Consider the following 22,894-nt stretch of genomic DNA (forward strand, 5'->3'; position numbering starts at 1 on the left):
TGTTCCAGTGAAGATGGAGCTTTTCCAGTCAGAGACACATCAGTGTTCCTGTCCACCTGCTGAAAGCCTGCTTATTTCCTTATTATGATTTGGCCTCCTGAACTTTTTTAATTTCCTGTGGAGAGAGAGAGGTGACAAATACTTCAACCAATCATCTGATGAGTTTAAAGTAAAAGGAGCAAAGAGACTTTCTGCTTTTACTTACTTCATCCAGGATTTCTTTTAGCTCCTCGTAGGCCTTTTCTAAGTCGTCGTTGATGATCACAGCATCAAACACTCCGGGCTCCTTACCTAGAAATTAAATCAAATTGCAATAATTGGCTTTGCATTCGGATCACGTTCCGCCGGAAATGATGGGAAACTTACTGAGCTCCATGTCGACGCGTGCCGCTTCCAGACGTTTCTGTAAACTCTCCTCTGTTTCCGTCTGCCTGTCCCTCAGACGTTTTTCCTGAGAGACGACAGAACAATCACAGCACCTACCTGTAACTGGGCACTGCTTCTTACTACCAGGTGAAGTCTTGTCACACTTTTAAAGCACGCTCAAAGTGCAAATATGAAGAAATAATACATCTTAAAAGCGCAAGAAAAGAATCGATATATGCTGTGGATTAATCACAATAAAAGGATTTACCAACACGTCCATAGATGGAGGCTGGATGGAGACGTAGATGGGGTTCAGGTCGGTCTCTTTGATCCGCTTCACCCCCTGGATATCCACGTCCAGGATGCAGATCAGGTTTTTGGCTCGCACGTCTTCCACAGAAGCCTTACTGAACAAACAGGAGTCAAATAAGCCGTGCCGTTCACGTGAGCAGAAACATCCAAGCAGGTACTGAATGTAATTTTGTGCTTCTCACACGAAGTGACTGGTAAGAGGATAAGAGGATCGCTGCACTGATCCGAGCTGCTCAGACTCAGAGAGTGAGCGTTATCTTCAGAACAAGAGGAGGAGATTAAATGTGACACAAGGTGCTGAGCCGCAGCGTTGCTCTTTTTGACCTAATGGGGGTTAAAGCTCCATCTGTCACCAGACTATTATGTAGCCGCTTGATCCTTGTTACTAAGCCCACAGTGTGACATTTATGTAAGGCTCGGTCTTCATTTCTAATGACTTGAGTTCAGCCTGTATGAGGACACTGATATCTTATTGTATTTTCAGCAGAAATGCGTTTGGTTTGATCAGTCAAACCCTGAATCCTGGGTGTGGAGCGTCAGGCAGGACCAGCCCACTGGATCACTTTGGAAAATGTAAAGAAAGCTTCAGACTTTTCTCCAGTGTCACAGCTTTTCCTACTGATTTCCACTCACACTCGCTGCATAATTCAATTATAGATTTCTGTCATTTCAGACATTTTCTTCTCACAGTTTAGGCCCAACGAGACGATTTCTTTCATTTACTGCAGCTGCATTTCTGTAGCATGTAGTCAGACTCTGACACACTGTTGACATCGTGGCTCTTTTTCTTACATTAAGATGTCTCATTGATTAAATGTGTCGGTAATTCTCTGCACAGAAAGACTGTGCGTGGCTCGTGACGTAAAACGAGCTTCACGTCCCTGCAAATGTTTCCTCAGCAAAGTTTGATCAGTTCTGCTTTTAAATAAACTCAGTTCAGTTCAAATGAAATCGCGCGAGATTAGAAGCTGTCGCGTCAGAGCGGTTTGCACACGCAGTGTTACAGAGAGCGGGTTAACTCGGGGCTAGCCCCCCTCTGAGAATATGCATGCAAGTCATAGTGTTTATGAATCTGCGTGAAATATCTCACACATCCATTTACCTTGTTCCATACATGTTGCCAGAAAACTCAGCGTGCTCAATGAACTCTCCTTTGTCGATACCCTCCTGCATGGCCTCCCTCGTTGTGAAGTGATAGTCTGTGGGGAGCAACGTGTGGAATGAATCGAGCTCTGCGTGGAAAACGATCTATCAAAGCAAAATCAAGCAGGAGCTCACTACAGTGTAGCAAAGCTGTCACGGTGTAACAGCCTGTCACAGCTGATCACGCGTGTCGGAGCCTAATTTCAACTGTGATTGTCATTCTCCACGTGTGTCCACACGCGACCCACAGACCCACACAGGGCAGTTTCAAAAGCAAACACGTTACTACGAAGCAATCATTACATGACAACATGAAGGAGTCAGACTGAAGCATCAGTTTGGAGAGAAACACTGTAAAACAACGAGATAATAAGCACGAGAACAGGTCACGGGGAGTTAAACAGCGCAAAGTGCGGATATTTCTGCTCATGTTAAAATCCTCGTTTATTAAAAGTTGGAAACCTGTTCATCACTCAGTATTAGTTTAAAGGACCTCGACTAAAGAATGCAATAAAATGGATGCAACAAGTTCTAAAAGGATTTTAAAAATAACCTTTTGTTCTCCTGCATGTTGCCAATGGTTGTTTGCATCTTGCCTATCGGGAAAAAGAGGAAATGGGAACACCAGTGTGGATCTAAAGACGTGTGGGAGTGGAAATGGGAATCACTGCTGAGGCATCACAGGGGGCTATTTTCAAAAGCTTGTTACTCCAAAGTGTAAACTGTCGCGTCTTCCTGAGGTCATTGTACTTTTTAAAAATATATATATTTACATGATTTTCAATTTTTTGACCAGTTCCTATTAATCCAATCACAACGTGCCAGGATGATGAAAGTAACCCCCATCCATCTGCGGTAAAAATACACTGTGATCAGGAATCACACTGAGATCACCTTCATCTGTGGTTTCTGATTCATTTGGACATGAGGCTGACATTTCTATGTCCTCAGAGGATAAGACGGCTGCTACGGGCAGTAAAGTAGCCCCCAGAAGCATGGGGAGCTTGTTCAGTCCTATGGAGAAAACAAAAAAGGCACAGAGAGCTTTATCCCAAACCAAGGGAGCCTCACAGGGTGGCAAACCAGTCCTGCAGTTCACTTGGGAGTAAGAAGTGCTGTGGGTGTGGAGTGGGTGGGGGGAGGCTAGGAAACAAAATGAAAAGTGTTGTGATATTTTGATACCACGGTTAGCATTTACAGGATATTGTTTTATACAGGAAAACTGTTACTCAATAAGGCCCATCTACTAGTTGTTTTTCTCTTTCTCTCTGACCCAAGAATTAATGTGTAAGACTCACAGGCTGGTACCCCAAGGTCGAAAACACCACAGAGACGAGACCACTTCCTTACTCCCATCCTCCCTTCCTTATCTTTTAGAAAAGAGCTTGTTAAAAAGCCAGGTGGTTTGTTTCAGAATTCACTAATGAAAGAACTCTGTATTCTATGTCTAGGAGTGTATTTTGCTGGGATGATCATAAATTGTAACTGAAGAGATAAACTACACACAGGATACTTCTTTGCTCACAAGGCAGGAAGACGTTTCCTTATTTGGTCTGTACCGGTTTGAACTGAGAACTTGCTGACACACGAACCTTTTTTTCCTCTATATAAGCTGTTATGTACTAAATAAACCTTTGAGTCGATTTGGGAAGACAACCAGAAGCAGTCTGTGTTTTCTTGTTCTCCCAAGCTGCTCCCGACGTCGTAACTAACCCAGCTGAATGGCATACCTGAGTGTTACTTTAAATAATTAGGAATCTTAGAAGGAAAGGACAGAACTCTGCTTATCGCTCGTGCCTTGGAGGGAAAACCGGGATGGACATTTTTTCCTTCAATTTGGCATCAGAAGTGGGATGGACTGACAGAAGGTAAATATGCGTCTTTCATATTTATATAAAGACCGTATTATACCTCTCTCAGTGATCGATCCATAAAAAAAACGGGATATGCTGACGAAGTTTCACTTAGTGATCCAGAGAGATACACTGACGACTTCCTCAGTCCCCGAATAAAGTAAATTAACCCTTGTGTGGTGTTGGTGGACCCGCTAGAGTTGTGGCTTTCCAAATTAACACTATCAAACAATTTTATGTTAAATTACTATGAATTAATGTGCTTCTCGTTTTTCTTTTATATAAAATGTTATAAATAAATCAGTTATAATCAAGTGGAAAGACACAACACATTTATACGTAAAAAAATAATAATAATAATAATTAATTGTTTAATTTTTCTTTTGAAAAAAAAAAACAAAAAAAAAAACAAAACAAAAAAAAAAAACACGGGTCTCAAGGGTTAAAAGCAGTAAATTAAAAGCAGAAAGACACAGGGAGTTGCCTGTTGTTTTGCGAGAAGTTGCTCGTTAAGTGAGAGTTGCTCACCCAAACAAAAATTGCTAGCAATAAATTTAAAGTGACCTCAGCTGTGCCGCAGCGAAAATACTAACCTAAATCCTCCTAGCGTGTAAACCCCTCTGGAAATCACTGAACATGGGTCAGAATTATTCAAAGACCACAGACAGGTCCGATAAAAAATCTAAAGTACCTGTAAAACCAAAAATTAATAAAATACAAAATAAAGTCTCAAATAACGGCTCAGTACAACTCCCATTTCCGGTTACGTGTAACCTACGTCCGCGAATCGGTGAAGACGTCCATGATCACGTATCCAGAACATGCGGAAGTGCTTATGTGACTGACTTTGTTTACAACTTACGGACTGTAAGTTCAATGCATTCTAATTTATTTCCGGAGCCCTATCCCGAACGATTATCGCCAGAAAACAGGTCGGTAAAACTGAAGGCCAGTGCAGATACTACCACGAAAGCTAAAAGTGTTAAGATAATGTTGAATTTTGATGTAGAAGGCTCAGAGGAAAGTGAGAAACTAATGTATGCAGGATTACCCGCTCCAGCACAGCAAGGAAGTTTCAGAGGACGGAAGGATAAAAGTAGAGATATGTGTTTTTATTGTGGCTCAGTTTTCCAGCAGCCGCAGACACCCAGAGCAAAAATGAATTTGTGTATTTAATTTAACACAAAGTGTGAAATGTTTGCTGACACTGATAACAGCTTATGTTTTCTCTGCCCTATGTACCGACATGATGGAGAAGGAACATCCTCTGTGTCAGCTGGACCCTCAGCAGAGAATGAACTCAACATCCTTTTTGTCCGGTACTCTATGTCACACACTGTGCCAAAAAAACGTGTACAGACGCCACTACCAGGTAATCCCATGACTGGGAGCCACACTTTTGTTTCTCTCACACTTTTCAACAACATGATAACTGCTCACACAAGTGAAGGTCAAACAGTGATTTTGTCACATAACTCAGACATAGGTTATGACATAACTACACCATGTCGTCACATAGATCTAACCTATCCTATCCACTGTACTATTTCTGCACTTACGTTGCCAGCTGAATACCAGAATATGACATTGTGGTCTAAAAGTGAGAATGATATAGGATTTATTGACTGTACACTTTATCACGTACACCTATTAAAACACAACAAGCCAGTATATGTCAAGCAACATCCCATTTCTGCCGAAAAAGCCGCAGCCCTAGATGTCATGATAGGAGATTTATTGACTACAGGAGTAATAAAGCCCACACTCCTGTCAATCCTGTGCCAAAGCCTAACAAACCTGGCGTATGGCGTTTCATACAAGACTTAAGGCAAATTAATGCAGTCAACATTCCTCTGCCACCTCTCGTTTCAGATGTTCACAGCATATTGACATGCTTTGCATACACATTTTACCGTGGTGGATTTATGCTCCGCTCCTTTTTCTCAGTACCTGTGCATGAAGACACACAGCCGTTATTTGCATTCACACATAGAAATAAGCAGTACACTTGGACTCGTTTGCCCCAAGGCATGGTAGACAGCCCTGCTGCTTTCTCAATGGTGCTTCACTCCTCCAGGGCTGCACCCTGATCCACATGTGGATGACCTCCTCCTCTGTGCTGAAAGTGAAAAACTATGTCAAACTGCTACACACATGCTTCTCCAGCACCTCCAAAAGACTGGCCACAAAGCATCAGCAAAGAAAATGCAGTACTGTCAGACTTCTGTTCAATATTTGGGATTCACACTGTCTCACGGAAAACGTTCCATGACTGCAGACAGGGTCAAAGCTGTGACCTCCGTCCCTCGTCCCACTACACAGAAGGAAATGTTGTCCTTCCTGGGCATGGTGAACTATTGCAGACAGTGGATACCAGACTGTTCTTTTCATGACCACATTCTGCGTGACTGTTGTAAAAAAGACAAGCCTCCTTGAATACTGTGGTCCACAGAAATGACTGCCTCTTTCAATGCATTAAAGGGAGTGCTGACCTCCGCCACTCAAAGGTGCTGCCTGAATTGTTCAGGGGATGCCGGCCTGCCTGAGGGCAGTAGCAGCTTGCTCTATCATGATAAGGGACTGCGAGAAGCTCACACTCTCACATGACACTATTCTACACACCAATCACCAGGTCACGACCATTATAGCAAACATAACTATACAACACATGCAAATCTCACTATAAAAGCGAGCAGCACACCTGATTCGCCAGCACATTTATTGATCCTATGCTGTGTTCTTCTGACCGACAGGATGGCTCAGACAGGCTTGACGATCATGACTGCATGACACGTATACAGGAATCCACAGCACCACGTCCAGATTTAGAGCAAACACCTATCCCAGACTCAGCCACGGTTTATGTGGACGGGTCCTGTTCAAGGCCGAATGACAACTCATTTCTTTGTGGCTATTCAGTGGTGACATTGCCTGACATCATACTAGAGGCTCACTCATTACCATTTCACTCAGCACAAAAAGCAGAGCTCATGGCTTTAATACGCGCCTGTGAGCTACATTTGGATAAGCATGTGACAATTTACGCAGACAGCCGCTATGCATTTGGCGTTGTGCATGACTTTGGCACATTGTGGAGACAGAGAGGATTTAGATCTGCTGATGGAAAATAAATTGCTAAATTCTGATTTTGTTCAAAGACTTTTTCAGGCTATGCAGCTGCCATCGGCCATTGCAGTTGTAAAAAACGAAAGGACACAGTACAGCTGACACAGACGAAGCAACAGGTAATGCTCTAGCAGACGTGACAGCCAAAGCTGCAGCTGCATCACAGCTCCCACCTCCGCAGGAAGTATTATCTGTGCCCCTACAGCTGCCACTTGTTACACTCCCAGACTATTTAGACACAAATGTTGATTTAAAATTCATACAAGAGCAAGCCTCTGCATGTGATTACACCTATTGGGAGAATAATGACTGTACCTTAGATGACAGAGATGGCCTATATAAAAATCTTAAGGGTTTGATTGCCCTCCCATATTCCCTGATGCCAGTCCTTGCCCGACATTTTCACTGTGTGAGTCATGTCGGACAAAGAGGGGTAATAGGGGCAATAAAATCAAGATTTGTAATTGAAAAAACATCACATGCAGTAAAAAGCATATTAGCAACCTGTCTAACATGTGCACGAACTAATGTAGGTAGCTCAAAAGCAAAACATCAGCATTTACCACAACCAGATTTTCCATTTCATACATTATGACTCCATCTGCAGTAACCAAATTATTTCCATTTGAAATAAGACTATTTTCAACACCATGGTCAGCTTCCAGAGGGGCACCGCTAGTAGAAGGTGATGTATATTGCATTGTCCACTGATGTTCACAACCTGGTAGAAAAACTGAATAATAACTATCAGAAAGTTTGTCTCTCTCAGCCTTTCCCCTCCACAGTTCCACCAGTGGAGACAAGGAGATGCGTGTTGGAGAAGTCACTAAAACCAAGGACACTCTGGGAGGCCGCGCGTGTTCCAGCCCCAGACTGTACTGGCAGTGACGAAGAACCAGCATCCTCACAGACGGACAACCTCAGTGGATTCATGCCAGCAGGGTTAAGACCAGCCCAATCGGACCATCTCAGGCGTCGGATCAAGCAGACGACATCTCCGGCGGGCCAACGCCCGGAACCAGAGCAAATAAACACACACGGGTAGATGACATCTCAGGCGAGCCAGCGCCAGGATCCAATGTACATACACACACACAATCACTGATTAACACACAACGCCTGAAAGAACAACAACAAGGTACTCAAACATCCAGCAGGAACAGAAAGCCAAAAGTACCACATGATGTCTAACCTGATAAAGCCAGACTCATTCCATCCTGATAATGGAGAAAATGAAATGCCCATTGTCATCATACGACGCTTATTCTATGTCTCTCGAACCTGGGACCAGGCCAGGAGACGACTGAAGAACTGTTTTTCTTATATATTTAGGTTATTTATCACATCTATCGCATTAACCTTAGGATTTTTCTTTGCTATTTTGTATTGTAAACTGCAACCATGTTCACATTTCTGCAGGTCATATTTTGCTGACGATACCTCATGCTCTATTTTGCAAGACACCTACTTAATGCACTCCTCACGTTCCCTAAAATCAGTAAATGACAACATAGACGCCACTAATAAACCATTTTATGCACCCCCTAGAGCAGGAGCTAACGCCTGGTATGAAAATGCCAGAACAGCCGCTCGTGATTTAGGAAACAGTAACTGTTATGTCTGTTCAAAGGCTAATCCCGAACAGGTAATAGTAGGATACCCCATATCCGGTTTCCCCCTCACTGAGGGACTAGAGGAAATCGGCGGAGATAATGCTCTCCTTAAAGACACTTTACAGTTGACTCTGAGCCCTCTCGACTGCCTACTTAGACACACACACACACCAACTAACCCTGAGACTCCATTAGGCGAATTATTGAAGTTATCTACTGACACCGCAGGGACCTGCGCCCCAATGAAACGCCCCAAGAATAGGTTAAAACCCTCACTGCCCTTAGGACAGATCCCTCTCCATTTTAATACTAGTATGATATGTCTGCGCAGACTAAAGTTAACTGGCCCAGACACACACATAGATTATACAAAGGATAACTATACATTCTTCTCTGACTCCCCAGGTGCACGCTGTAATGAGACATGGCTAGCTGTCTCTGTGGCTGAAGTTGTATCATATCTGGAGGAACACACACACAGTTCAAGTTCGAGCAGAGACTCGATCATTGTTCCCCCAGACGGTGTATTAAATGATACTGACTGGGGGGAGTTAGTTAAATCACACATGGTCACGCGCCTGACCAGACCAATCCCACATGCTTATTGGATGTGCAATAATACCCTTAGATTAGCTTTACCTGTTAATTGGACCGGTACCTGTGGTCTAGTGACCGTTGATGTATGCTGTACTTTCATTCCCAATAATACCGCTCCTAACGGTTCATTCACACAAGCTATGAATAAACTTGAAGCATTGCAGATAGAACTAATTGCCAATACAGGCCACGGTCAGTGGCTACATAAGTGGCTACAGGACACGTTTGGGAGATGGAAGGAACTAATTGTAGCCTTTGTAACCGTTGCAGCATGTTTTCGATGATTATTGTCTGTTGTGTGATACCATGTATACGCTCTCAGAATTTTTGATATTAAGCTTGCTCGAAGGACCAGTTACAGTTATGATTTGTCTTTATATTATGTTATTACATTCTGTCTTTATACTATGTTATCATTTCATGATAAAAGGAGAGAACTGTTGTGATATTTTGATACCACGGTTAGCATTTACAGGATATTGTTTTATACAGGAAAACTGTTACTCAATAAGGCCCATCTACTAGTTGTTTTTCTCTTTCTCTGTGACCCAAGAATTAATGTGTAAGACTCACAGGCTGGTACCCCAAGGTCGAAAACACCACAGAGACGAGACCACTTCCTTACTCCCATCCTCCCTTCCTTATCTTTTAGAAAAGAGCTTGTTAAAAAGCCAGGTGGTTTGTTTCAGAATTCACTAATGAAAGAACTCTGTATTCTATGTCTAGGAGTGTATTTTGCTGGGATGATCATAAATTGTAACTGAAGAGATAAACTACACACAGGATACTTCTTTGCTCACAAGGCAGGAAGACGTTTCCTTATTTGGTCTGTACCGGTTTGAACTGAGAACTTGCTGACACACGAACCTTTTTTTCCTCTATATAAGCTGTTATGTACTAAATAAACCTTTGAGTCGATTTGGGAAGACAACCAGAAGCAGTCTGTGTTTCCTTGTTCTCCCAAGCTGCTCCCGACGTCGTAACTAACCCAGCTGAATGGCATACCTGAGTGTTACTTTAAATAATTAGGAATCTTAGAAGGAAAGGACAGAACTCTGCTTATCGCTCGTGCCTTGGAGGGAAAACCGGGATGGACATTTTTTCCTTCAAAAAGGAGCTTGTTTGTCAGATTCTCCACTTTTCTCCACTTTTATCTCAGCTCTGCAAGCTTAAATCCAGATGCAGGGCTGATGTTTTGTGATTGATCCTAACACAACGTGAAAGCACTAAACATGAGCACCCACTTAGAAAGTGCCAGCAACAAGCCGGGTTTCACTCATAAGTGTTGTACCTTTGCCATCTTCTTCTCCTGGTCGAGGGTTTCTCGTCGTGTCTGCGGGGAAAGAATTGCAAAAACATCAGTGTCAACTTTACAGCCGGTACTGGCAGGTGCAGAATTAGGCTGCTGCTTCCTCCTCAGACAGGACGTTTTGCAAAGGAAGCCGAGCATCAGTTGGCACAAAAACGTACGTGAGACGCTGAATCCAAAGACTCCTTCGTGCTCTTTCATCAGCCTCTTCAACAGAGTGCTCTTCCCTGCTCCAGAGGGGCCACTCAGCACCACGGGCCTCGGTCCCGACATCGTCCTAAGAGCCACGGACGGACGCAGACGGGGGAAGAGGGATGTCTTAGAGATTTGTACAGACCAACACGTTTCACAGGCGGTGAGCTATGGTGTCTTTCAGGTGCTTTACCTTAATAATCTCCCTTTTTCCTGTGAATCGCTGCTCCTGGCAAAAATCTCAGCTATCCCGTTTGCTCGTCGTAGGTGCCGTGAGGCTAAATCTTTTGATCCAAGCTTCTCGACACACCGTGGGGTTAAAAGCAGGCTGTTCCTCTCGTATCGCTGCTGTTGCAATCTAAGAATTAATTGACATTAATTTCTGTGTCCTTAATTAAAGCATCAAAATGCGTCCACGTCCTAATTGCTGACTGGTTAGACAGCCAGAGGCCTGGAGGTTAACACTAAGGATGTCTGTTAATGAAGCCGCGAGGGGTCAGTCAGCTGGGATAATTGGATCTGAGCCAGGTGGCGCTCAAGGTCCAGGACAGGTGAGTCGTTTACCTAAAGACCGGATGAATCCCGTTAACAGAATTACTTAATAACACAAAAATCTTCCCCAGCAGCAGGTTTACTCGGCACCTTGACTGAATTGATCAGTTCGAGCACTCTTTCATTCGCACACCAGCTGACTGCTGATGGGACCTCATCTACAGTTACATAGTTACTGAGGTAACTGCTGTTGGAGCGAACACACGAGCAGGAGGATAATCCACGGTCTGTTTATCACTATTAACACTTAGTTCTCAACATTTCATTTCCTGAAAAGATAACAACAGCTTATCTATTATTGTTTATTAACATCTTAACTCTGCACCCTTCCTTCCTAATTCAAAGAGCAGACACTGAATTTTCACTCTTTCACTCTATACTCATATAACAGAGCTGTTTTCTAATAAATGTGTCTGTATGTGTGTGTACGTGTATATGTATGTGTGTTATGTATGGGTGTATCCGTATTTGCGCATGCGTGTGTATAACTTGTGCACAAGCATCTTTAGATACTTACATTATTGTGCATTACGCACAACGGAGAGATGCCAAACTGTGTTTCATTGTTCTTCTAACAGTGACAATAAAGAGCTATTCTATTCTATTCTATTCTATTCTATTCTAATGTTTTACTCTCGTTTTCTTCGAGTTTTATTGATCTTACCTTTTGTCAGAGCGTCTCTGTGTGTGTCGTCTGTGTCGGAGGGACGTGGAGTAACAGATGATTGTGTGTGCGTGTGTGTCACACCGACTCTGTCAGTCTGGATTATCACCGCCTCCCTTCAGCTCACTAACCAATCACGTCGGGGCATGCTGACTTGTTTTGAGAAACACACTCTGCCGTCCAAGTCTAACATAAATGTTTCATTTTTATTAGAATCTGATCAAATGACATTTACCTGGCTGCTGTACATTCAGGTTATACTAGGTTAACTATATTTTTCTTGATGATTAATTATTTGAATAAATAAAAGTTTTATGTGATATAAAATTATTGCTTCGTGTTTGTTGAGGATGAAGAATCTTTGTTTCTGAGTGTTTCGGGTCTTTCTTGGTCCTGTGTGTGTACTGCATGCAGACTTTGTTTCACAACCCCGCTCACTTCAATACGTGTGCATTAATTTTTGCCCGTCAGAAACTGGACTCGTCTCTTGCTCCACTCTACGGCGGAGGCGCATTGCTCTTTTACGTCTCTCTGTGATGTGTCTGAACCTAAGTGGCCTTGCAGTAAAGGCTCAGAATAGCAGGCTTTAGAGTCTTTCAACTCCAGATGAGCTGCGATGGGCTCTGCCTGGCTAATCCCGCAGCGACCCACTTCTTAAAGGGCGCACACACGCCATCATAAGGCTGTCGACAAACGGCAACAACACAGGAATGCACGCCATTCACGCCTCGGCCCACACCTGCGGCAGGTGCAGCAGATACTCTTTAGGTGTTCACAGTTAAAAGCTTTCAGGAAACAACCGCCTTTAGACACAGATTTTATTTTAGTGATGTTGATAAAATTAGATTTGAGTGATCCTATACAAAGAAATACGCCAATAACAAAGACAGAACAAGTCCCCATGTGATGATTATTACTGTAAATGTTTCCAACCTACAAGAGCTAAACAAAGAATAAGTGATCTAAGCAAAGACAAACTCTGTACAGTAAAGTCTGCTAGTCAACATCCTATACACACACCACTCCAAACATACATACACAAAATTATGTACATGTGCTTTGCAGTTCAATCATCTTTCCATAAAACAGAAAAAAAAGATTTTTTTTAAAAATCGATAAATAGTCTCAAAGCATTTTTTTCTCAGTGCCTGAGCTCTCAGATGGTTTCAGAGGTTTCTTCTGATCTGCTGGACGATGCAGTAGAAACACGGATATTGTACAGGTCAGAGGTCGCACTCAGTTAGTAGCTGTTAGGAGAACAACGATGGTAAGAAGGAGGAAAAGGAAGAGGGACGGGAGAGGGGAAAGGTGGGCTTGCATGACAGGCCAGCTGCCCAACAAGTCCAAGCCTGATTGGTCAAAACAGAAGAAATCCCTGAAAGTGAGTCACAGGTAAACTCGCCTCAGGTCTCCAGGTGAGGTGATGGTGTTGCACTGAGGACACAGCTTCTTTGCTCCCTTTGAAAAAGAACGGTGAGACTTTTATTACAGACTTTTACTTCGTTCTGGATGTTTTGCATCATTTTTACGTTCAGCTTTTTACCAGCGTTCGAAGCCAACACTCCTCACAGTGAACATGCCAGCACTGGATGGAGGTGAGCGGCGTTGTGTAGGTGTCCTGCACACAGGAACAGGCACAATACAGGTGAGCAACGTTTACCTGCAGTGCGACAAAGCTGCCACTAGGTGTCCACATGTAACTACAATCAGAGCTTTGGAGGAAGCGACTTGAATGTTTGTTGGGATTATCTCTCATTTATTCATCTCATTCATCCCACTGTGATATTTTACTTTGTAACTGATTTTTAAAAATAATTTTTTTAAAATCACAACAAAATATTTAACTTAGAAAAAAAGCCATGCAAAAAATCTGTTCATTACTAATTAATTATATATTTCCAATAATTAATCACTTACATTTTTACATGTAAAATAATAGAAACAAATAAATTGTCTCAGACTGGGGTCAACTTTGAAGAGCAGCGTGTGGTGCATTTGGGCTAAATAAATATTTGAGTGAATAATTGTTCAGTGTTTTGATTCTTTCCGTGTAAAATGGGTCAGTATTTAAAGGAATAAATGTCGCAGAGCTTTATCAGATGCAAACTGTAATATTTGTCGTGTGTATCAAACAGTATTAAGGTCATCTGCAGTACAGTCTGATCATACGAGGAGTCGCAGACAAACATTTTCCATAAAAATATTACTGTATTTATTATGTTAATGAAGAAACAAACATACACCAACAGTTTGAAATTGTGCTCTTTTCTCTTTTGCTTTAATTTGCCTCCACACTCACCATGCAGATGAGACATTTAAATCTGTCTCCTTTAGACAGCTGTTTCTCCAAGTCCCGTATCCGAGCCTTAAGTGCATCTAATGTTGTCAGCGTGGAGTCCTCCGAGAGCCTGTGCGCGCGCACACACACACACACACACACACACACACACACACACACGCACGCACGCACGCACGCACACACACACACACACACACACACACACACACACAGGAGGACGAGAGGGAGGACACACGAGTTAGGCAGACACTGGAGAGTCATTTATAAATCGAAGACAGATTAAATTATTCGCTGGCCAACATGGACACTGAGCATGAAATTTAGCAGCAATCACATTGCCTGCATTGGGTGTCTCATTTATCATGGGCAGCGGGGCGGGGGTTAGGTGTCAGCGTCCTCACAGAAATAGACATACACGCGCACAATTACAGCATAGACTCTATATGCAAACATACTGTACAGATGGGATGCAATGCATTCAGCGCAATGAAACGTGTACACGCCTGCATCACCTGCTAAGACCCTGACTGACGACATCATCACACTGATATAGTGTGGTATTATGTGCTGGTGAGAGCAGGCGGTCCGAACAGGTATGGCATAAATACAGAGGACCAGGATACAGAGGAATGGCTTCCTCTGGTTGGCTGATGGACCAAGTGCATGCTGGGACAAGCAACAGCTGGATCAACCTGCCTCCACGACGTCAAACTTTAATTTCAAGAGGCACAACTTTGGACATGGCTGCTGACCACGTCTCCTCTCATGTCTCCAGAGTTACCGGCTCAAAAATCCATCAAATACTCAACAAAGACGGATTCTTTCACTTTGACTGAAAGTCAGTTCATGGGCTCGTTGGCAACTTGAACAAAGTGTGTCAGACTTGCTAAAAACAAACCATTAATTGAACCATTTATGAAATTTGGGTTTAACAAATGTTGGTCCAGAGTGCAGGAAAGCATGAGCCCGCAGCAGGGAAAAACGATTTACCTTTAACCTCTAAAACTTCGTTTTTTATTAATGTTTATCGAACCTTCTGACATGTTTTAACCCTTTAAATCCTGAACCATGAAATAACTCCCTGAAATCTTTCATTTTTTGATAACGGACAGTTTGTTGGTCCTTTAGACAAAAGTCTTAATCGGCATGTGAAAGTTTTAATTTGCTACATGAGCCATGTTTTTGCAGTTTAGTCATTAAAAATGTTTCATGCAATTTATATCATTTTTTGAGGGTAAAAAAAAATCACGCTGATGATGTCACAAAAACACACGTATGAAATATGATACGCTGGGCTTTAACAGAAATGTGCAGATATGAGTTTTAGACTTTTTTATTGCTTAAAAATGTATTGTGCACTTTATTTAGATGGGGGGGGGGGGGGGGGCACACTGATGAAGCCTGATAAACTCACAGAAACGTTTCTGCTGTATATGACAGAGTAGGCATGAAACGGTTAACGACATAATGGATTAAAGGCAAAATACTCTTTGTTTACTTCTTTTTCCAATGAAATTTTTCATTAAAATTTGTTTATATGGCGTCAAATCACAACAACAGTCGCTTCAGTGTGCTTTATGTTGGAAGGTGAAAACCCAACAATCAGACCTTTCTATGAATAAGCGCTTGGCGCCAGCGGGAAGGACAAACTCCCCGGGCTGCGACCGGCTTTAACAGTCTCTCAGTTTGTGTATAAATCTGTTAAACTGCAGATCTAACAACAGATCTAACAAACTCACATCTCTATCTCAGCGTTTTTGCAGGTTTGAGTGAGACCGGCTGCACTGCCATCCTGTTTCTCTCCACTGCTTGTAGACGGACTTCCTGGATACACAAACCAATGAGCAGATTACAGTTACATCCATAGTTTTAGGAACTGTGCTCAGCTGCCTCATTATTCCTAACTCACCATCATTTGACCATTTATTAAAGTCCAAGTTTACTCTGGATTCAGGCGGCACGCTGCTGCTGTTGCTGCTGAAAACAAACCAAAGTATATTTACCATCTGAAAGCATCTGAAACGGCTTTGAAATGAATTTAGTTCATATTTATCTAAATGAATACCGAGTGATCGTCACACATCACGGATACGTACTTCACTGCTGTCTCTTTGGAGCTTTCTCCCGAACAGGGAATCACGTCTGTGTCTGTGTATCTGCAAACGAAGTCAGGAGAAAAATACAGCAAAGTGTGCGAGGAAGAACTTTCTCCATGTGCGCGTATATCCCAGTCCCCCCACTTTACTGTAAACGCATTAACATTAACATGCTGTTTAGCGTGCACGCTGGCGTTCTCTTCAGAAGGATACTGTGCCCGGCCGTACTCCAGCGTGTCATCTCCGTCCACGTCCAGGTCTGCATCGCTGTCTCGACACTCCTTAGAGGTGGTGCTCACCAACATTGCACCTGGTGACACAGATTCAAATGGGAATCATTGTTAACAGCCACGTTAGTGATGAGGAAAATGCGACGTTGCCCGTGTATCTGCTGCAACTGCGCCTGTCAGTCAGTTTCCAGGTCAGAGCTGCTCCTCACGCCAAAGAAGCGGTTACTCTTAAGCCAACCTCCCAGGCATCCTGCTGCGCCGTAATCTGGACTGAAAAGTTCAGCGCTTCTTCAGCTGCCACTCAGTCACAGTATTCACCCTCCACTGAACAAGATCACACACGTGGGTACCTCAGTGGTGCACACACACACACACACACACACACACACACACACACACACACGCACACACACACACACACACACGCACACACACACACACACACACACACACACACACACACACACACGCACACACACACACACACACACACGCGCACACACACACACCCACACACACACGCACGCGCACACACACACGCGCGCGCGCGCACACACACACACACACACACACACACACGCGCGCGCACACACACACACACACACACACACACACACATTCACTTACCTTTAAAGCCTATAGACGCCATCTGTATCCTTCTCCTCTCATTCCAGTCGTCCTCCAATGCCAACAGGTCTGCCGACCCCTCCTGAAAACAACGCCGCGCACACACATGTACACACAAAGACACACATCGGGTCACATGTTCTCTGTCTGGACGAACACGCCCATATGCCTCCTGTAGCCCGGAGCTACATATCTGCCTCACAGCCGTGAACCGGCGCTCGCGGCGCTTTCACGTGGATACACAACGAGCTGACAGTGATCCGTGCGCCACGTGAACAAAGCCAGGCAACAACGTCTCGGGGTTCAAGGTCAGCGTGTCACACGTTACATATATTCATCTCTGATTACAACACAAATGTCAGGGAAACAAATACTTGCATCTGACTCGTGTGCTTGGAGAGCCTACCTGTGCTTCCTCTGGTTTTCTCCTCTTCAGCTTTCCCATCCTGACTGAACACAGAACACACAGAAGAAATACTGTTAATAATGGTTAAAGGGGACGAGGCATTAGCTTTGGGGTTTAAATCAACACCATCAAACAAGTCGCATGATTTTTAGTAACACTATTGAATTATGTGTAATGAATAACTGTACATAAAAACGTGCGAGTTTGAGTCGCTGTTCCATCTAAAGAAGCCGAGCTTTGTCCTAAACTGTGATAGGAGGTCACCGAGCTGCGTGAAGACTAACATGACCACGGGTCATTCAAACAGGTTCACACTGAGCCCAGAGCAAAAGAAAGACAAGCCAAAAATATTCATATTAATATTTACAGCTCTATTTATTACCTCCATATTATTATATTTTTATTTAAATAAAAGATAAAAATACTGATAAATAACAGGATAAATTATGCAAAGACTACACTGTGAGTCAGCAGCTAAAAGTAGTGCATGAATGGTTCAAGCTCCCAACGTCCTGCACTCAACACTTCACATGCAAACAGTGAAGAAAGCGAATAGTGGTGGAAGAGGTACCGACAGCTTTCACTTCAGTAGTAAAACCAGTGTGGAAGTATTACAGGTAAAGTTCTGCTCTCACACAATAAATCCAGTGAAAGTGTTCATTAAATAAATGAATAAATTTCTTTTCCTTTCAATATTAGAGCCTCACCTTTATAAATGATGTGTCATGTATTTAATTTAATCTTAAAGGAACAAAAAGTCATGATTGTTCATGTGCAGACAGAGGAAACACTCAAACGTAAAATTCACCTGCTTGTGGAAACCGTCTCGTTCACTTCTAATAACTTCCAACATTTAAAAGCCGGAAATATGGATGCGACACTGAAAACTACTGAGTTCTGTTTCTGTGTGAGCTCACTCCACAAACTGTACAAGCTGGCCGCATTGATGCACGAGGCCCTTAAAGCAGAGACAAGCAGATGCTTCGCGTGGACAGAAGCTGCAGTACGGGATTCAAAGCGGCCCCCCCGTCCCCGTGCTGTCATCCCACCGTCCTCCCCCGCTTTCCTCTCTAAAAATATGAAAGCTAACATGGCAGAACACCAACTGAACCTCCCCTCCTCTCCCTGCCCTGACTGACTGCAGATTGCAAAAGGGGACATTAAGTTTTAAGGCCCTCTAATTCCCTGCTGGATGACAGTGGCCCCCGAGGGGAACGCACGGCGAGCCGGTGGCTGTGACCCGAGTGCCGCAATCCCAGCAAACATAATGAGGGTTAAAGAGACGGTCATAGATGAGGAGGAGCTCATCAAACTACGAAGACAGAGGGAGAGAGAGAGGGAGAGAGAGAGGTTGATTAATCAACAGAGGACCCCCCTCCTCCTCCTCCTTCCACTCTCTTCTTCTTCCTCCCTGACGTGTATTTAGAAGCTCATTATGCTGTCCGGTTATAAGGCCCAATAAAGGCTAACAGACCTCGACAGCAGTGGCAGTTTGAAGAGTCAGCTAAGAGCTGCAGAGTCTCCGCGGGAATAATAACGGGAGCAGGAAGTCTGCGGCGTCAGCCGCCGCCGGGACGCTGCGCAGGTTTCTGTATTCGTGCAGAAATGCTGTCAGCCTACTTTCAAACATGCTACATGCTATCATTTATTCATTTATTTAGAAATGGCTGGAAACTGTTCAGGGCTGAGTTTCTGTTACAAGCTTCTGTGGAAAAGAACCAGAAACAAGTCCTGATCTGGTTACTGCAGATCTACAAAGCCTTCATTTGTCTCTTAGCGTGACGCACGGCGCGAACACCATCATAAGCTCCGCGGCTGAGCCGTAACGGTAACTACCCGCACGCTTCAGAGGAGAAAATAGTTCCTACGTGAAACATTTACACAACACTGTTTGTGGGTTTTTGTGTGAGAGTAACAGTGTCAGAAATCTCAGTACGTGCCTCTCCCTACCCCCGCTCGCAGCAGATGGCCCCGCCCCTCCCTGAGCCTGGCTCTGCCGGAGGTTTCTTCCTGTTAAAAGGGAGTTTTTCCTTCCCACTGTCGCCAAAGTGCTCACAGGGGGTCTTTATCTTACAATGTAAAGCACCCTGAGGCAACAGTTTCTGTGATTTATAATAAAATGAGTTTGTCATTGGGAAACACGTTTTTTAGATTTTTATTAAAAAAAGCAGCTCAGGTGGAATAAATATTAATCTGGTATCGTAAGGATGTTTCACATTTCATGAAAAGTTTTTGAGACACTTGAAAAGTCAATAGCAGCTATTTCAGGATTAAAAGCATGAACATAATTATATCCATTCAACTAAATAAATACTGACTGATTAGTGAGCTGATGTACTAGTGTCAGAGGTGGGTCTTTTATAAAATAGGAAAAAGTAGAAATGAATAAAATAAATGTTTCTTGTGTGTGTGTCGAATCCTCAGTGAAAAATGCTTCTCAGTGTTTCTTACCAGCTTGTGCGCAGTCTAGGTGGGCTCCTGCGCTGTGGGGGCGTAATGGGGCAGATTTGACGTAGCACCTGCACCAGCAGAGGTCATCGACTGTTAACATATCAAGGGGTCAAAGTTTAAAGGTTAATAGCTCCTCTGCTCGTGGGGGCGCTAGGCCAGCTGAGATGGTGTGGGAAAAGAGGTGATATCTGAATGACTGGTGAGGGTGGGGACGACGAGCGTGAACAAAATATCTTTTTCATCTTCTCAACTTTACGGCGTGACAGTCGCCTGGTCTGGACTCTGAACCACAAACTGAGTGTGCGGCACAGAAACACAACATTCGGTCCACGTGGATCAACGTACCGTTTAACCTGGTGTGTCTGTTGGCCCGGACGCGGAGAAACGTCTGCAACAGAGGAGAAAACATCATTTGCACTCAAAAAAACTGTCCATAAAAATAGAAGATGCTGTTGGAGGAAGCTGTCACGGAAAAAAGAGACTTAATTATGCAGGTAATGTTTGTGCCCTGTGATCTGAACGCTGCCGCTGTGCTTCTCCGTGTTTACATCACTGTGTGTCTGCTGCTCTTTGTGAAGATGCTGCGTAGGATAGATTGTATCTGATGAAGCTGTTAGTTCTCGTTCTGAGGGTCGAATGCTGCCTTTGTTCTCACAGATATGCACAAGCTGTTCTTTGTCGCCTGTGTTGTGATCACAAGAGATGAGTCTCACTTCCTACCCGCTGCAGATGGATACTTGTAAAGGCCCCACAGCATCACACAGGCTGAGTATTTCTAACTTAGACATGCGCGCATTTCAACCCAATCCTTAGAAACTAAAGCAGCAAAAGGAAAACAACAACTTTATATTTTTGTGAGGTCAGCGGCACAAGGATGCAGCGTTTGACACTCTGGGATGAGACCCCGTTGGGTTTCATAAACTGGTAATTGTAAGGTTTTATTTAATGCCTTACAATATGTTCATTACAATGCACTCTTTAAAATCCTACCTGGTATCGGTCAGAGTGGGCCTCCTCGGCCGGTCGAGGGGGCGAGGTGGGCGAACTTCCCTCTCGCTTGATGTGCAGGGACAGTGAAAGAGGCTGGAGCCCGAAAAAGAAAGAATCAAGTCAAAGGCAGGACGACGGCTACTGACCGACTTCCTGAATGTGCTGAAAACATCACAGCTACGTGTACCTTTGGCGTCCTTATGAAGTGGTCGTGCTGGACCGGAGTTGCACTATAATAACACAGAAGCTCGTATGTTAAACCTGTTTTTACTGTGCATAAGTCAACAACACAATGTGCCCACAAAACCTACAAACACAATATTGTGTTTTAAATGTCATCTGGTGAACAACCTCTGCTCTTATCTTGTCTGGATTTGTATCCGAGTCCGTGTGTAACCTCATTTTACTCCTTCTCACATTGTGTCTGTCACACGGATACTGTAGACACACACACACACACACACACACACACACACACACACACACACACACACACGGTGTCCCCGTGGGCCAAGTTCAATTTGAAACCATTACTGTCCACGGAGCGGTCGTTAAGCAGATTTGGAGTGTAATGCCTTTATTGGAGAAATCATTCTTCTGTTCTAAGCAGCAGGTAATGTGTGTGTGTGTGTGTGTGTGTGTGTGTGTGTGTGTGTGTGTGTGTGTGTGTGTGTGTGTCTGATCTATGCGTATGTTTTAGACCAAAGCAGCCATTAACAGAACATTATCTGCCTGCTCTATGAGTTGTTGCCTTGAGGCCAGAGGCTATAATATGAAATATGTAGGGAACAATGAGGCGGCTTGTAAACACTGCACGCAGGTGACAGAGAAGAAGGCAGCTACCACCTGGGGAAACTGAAGGGGGGGGGGCATCCAGAGAGAGGGATCTGTCTACTTTAATTATCACCTCAAAGCTGAAGAGAACAGCAAGAAAATGACAAACAGATAAACGGAGGTAGTGTAAACTTTTTAGACGGTGGTAAGAGGGAAACGTTCTTTGCCGTGAAATAAAGCAGAGGATCCTCAGGGCGTGAGCGTGATACCTGATCTGCAGCTGGGCGAGTTTGGCTAACTCCTGCTCCATGTGCTCCTGCAGCTCTCCGGGTCGCAGCACGGCCTTGCAGACCGGACACGCCGGGGCCTGAGCGTCATACAGACCTTTGACTTTGCCTGCGAACATGAGGTGTTTACAGTTAGAGGTGCTGATGGAAAACTGCGTCGTGACAGTCATGAAAACCCTGTTTGCTGTGCACAGACTGTTAGACTCAAATACTTAACCCTTAACTTTAAATGGATACAAATTTTATTAGTCGCATAAGAGACATTTCTTTTTTTTTAAAGAGCATTTAATCTTCCTCCTTCAGAGGGTTTGAGAGGCTGAACAAGAACAAGGTGAATCCATCACTTACTTTATCACATGAAGGATTTTTCTACTGAGAGTTTCAGTTTTATGATTTTCATTAAATTTGTGTTCTGGGGACTTTATACGTAAGGTGGTGCATAAAGACTATTTATTGCACAGCGACATGTCAGCAAATGCTTCTGTTTCACAACATAAAAGAATAAATATTCATTACAGAAACAGAACACAATCACAACAGCATGAAGTGATTCGTTTATTAAAATCTGCAGTTTTTATGCTTAATGATCCAGAAACATCTCAAACATCAGAGGTAAGCAGCATTCAAATACACTGTGACGAGTAACTGTCGCACACGTGGCAGATCAAAGTTGAACAGGTGGCTAAAAGCAGAATACTCGAGTAAATGTTGGCTACTTGGTTACTTCAGACATTCAGTAGCTGCTTGGAGCCCTGAGTGTGTTTCTGTGTGTTTAGTGGACCCGTCTTTACTACAGACAGGCAGCGGTGGTGAGAGTAAAATCAGGTAACACACACACCTTAACACGGTGCGACGGCCCCCTGCTGTCAGTGTGTTGGCACCATAGGCTGTCAATAGGAACATTACCCAGGAGGGCCACTCGGCCCATTGGGCCCCACTGATGGATTACTGCCATAAGCAGACAGCTGGGAGCAGCTCTACTTTATCTAGATTTTACCTAGTAGATG

General features: G+C 43.7%; 2 protein-coding genes across 5 annotated transcripts in view; both read right to left on the reverse strand.

Annotated features, from left to right (window-relative positions):
* Nucleotides 1-82: 82 nt before the first annotated feature.
* Nucleotides 83-10,592, reverse strand: guk1b (guanylate kinase 1b). The gene is made up of 8 exons (XM_085348207.1): nt 10,481-10,592; nt 10,302-10,343; nt 2,716-2,835; nt 1,781-1,877; nt 635-773; nt 367-451; nt 206-291; nt 83-115 (listed from the first exon to the last, which is right to left on the reverse strand). The coding sequence occupies exons 1-8, from the start codon at nt 10,590-10,592 to the stop codon at nt 83-85; spliced, it is 714 nt and encodes a 237-aa protein (XP_085204333.1).
* Nucleotides 10,593-13,113: 2,521 nt separating this feature from the next.
* Nucleotides 13,114-22,894, reverse strand: part of rnf220b (ring finger protein 220b) — a 26,224-nt gene continuing 16,443 nt past the window's right edge. The window contains exons 2-15 of one of the 4 annotated variants that reach the window (XM_085348162.1): nt 21,870-21,996; nt 21,014-21,056; nt 20,827-20,919; nt 20,182-20,224; nt 19,837-19,926; nt 17,386-17,429; nt 16,980-17,061; nt 16,336-16,432; nt 16,123-16,182; nt 15,917-15,991; nt 15,766-15,846; nt 14,027-14,135; nt 13,271-13,345; nt 13,114-13,185 (exon numbers count right to left, since the gene is read on the reverse strand). In XM_085348162.1, coding sequence (XP_085204288.1) covers nt 13,114-13,185; nt 13,271-13,345; nt 14,027-14,135; nt 15,766-15,846; nt 15,917-15,991; nt 16,123-16,182; nt 16,336-16,432; nt 16,980-17,061; nt 17,386-17,429; nt 19,837-19,926; nt 20,182-20,224; nt 20,827-20,919; nt 21,014-21,056; nt 21,870-21,996 — 1,091 coding nt within the window. Of the gene's footprint in view, nt 13,186-13,270; nt 13,346-14,026; nt 14,136-15,765; nt 15,851-15,916; nt 16,004-16,122; nt 16,183-16,335; nt 16,433-16,979; nt 17,062-17,385; nt 17,430-19,836; nt 19,927-20,181; nt 20,225-20,826; nt 20,920-21,013; nt 21,057-21,869; nt 21,997-22,894 lie in introns of all 4 variants that reach the window. The other 3 variants (XM_085348165.1, XM_085348164.1, XM_085348163.1) reach the window with 3 other exon arrangements.

Source organism: Diplotaxodon limnothrissa, linkage group LG23 (genome assembly GCF_057381915.1).
Source record: "Diplotaxodon limnothrissa isolate DT_005_m linkage group LG23, D_limnothrissa_male_GT1.1, whole genome shotgun sequence".
Taxonomy (NCBI): domain Eukaryota; kingdom Metazoa; phylum Chordata; class Actinopteri; order Cichliformes; family Cichlidae; genus Diplotaxodon; species Diplotaxodon limnothrissa.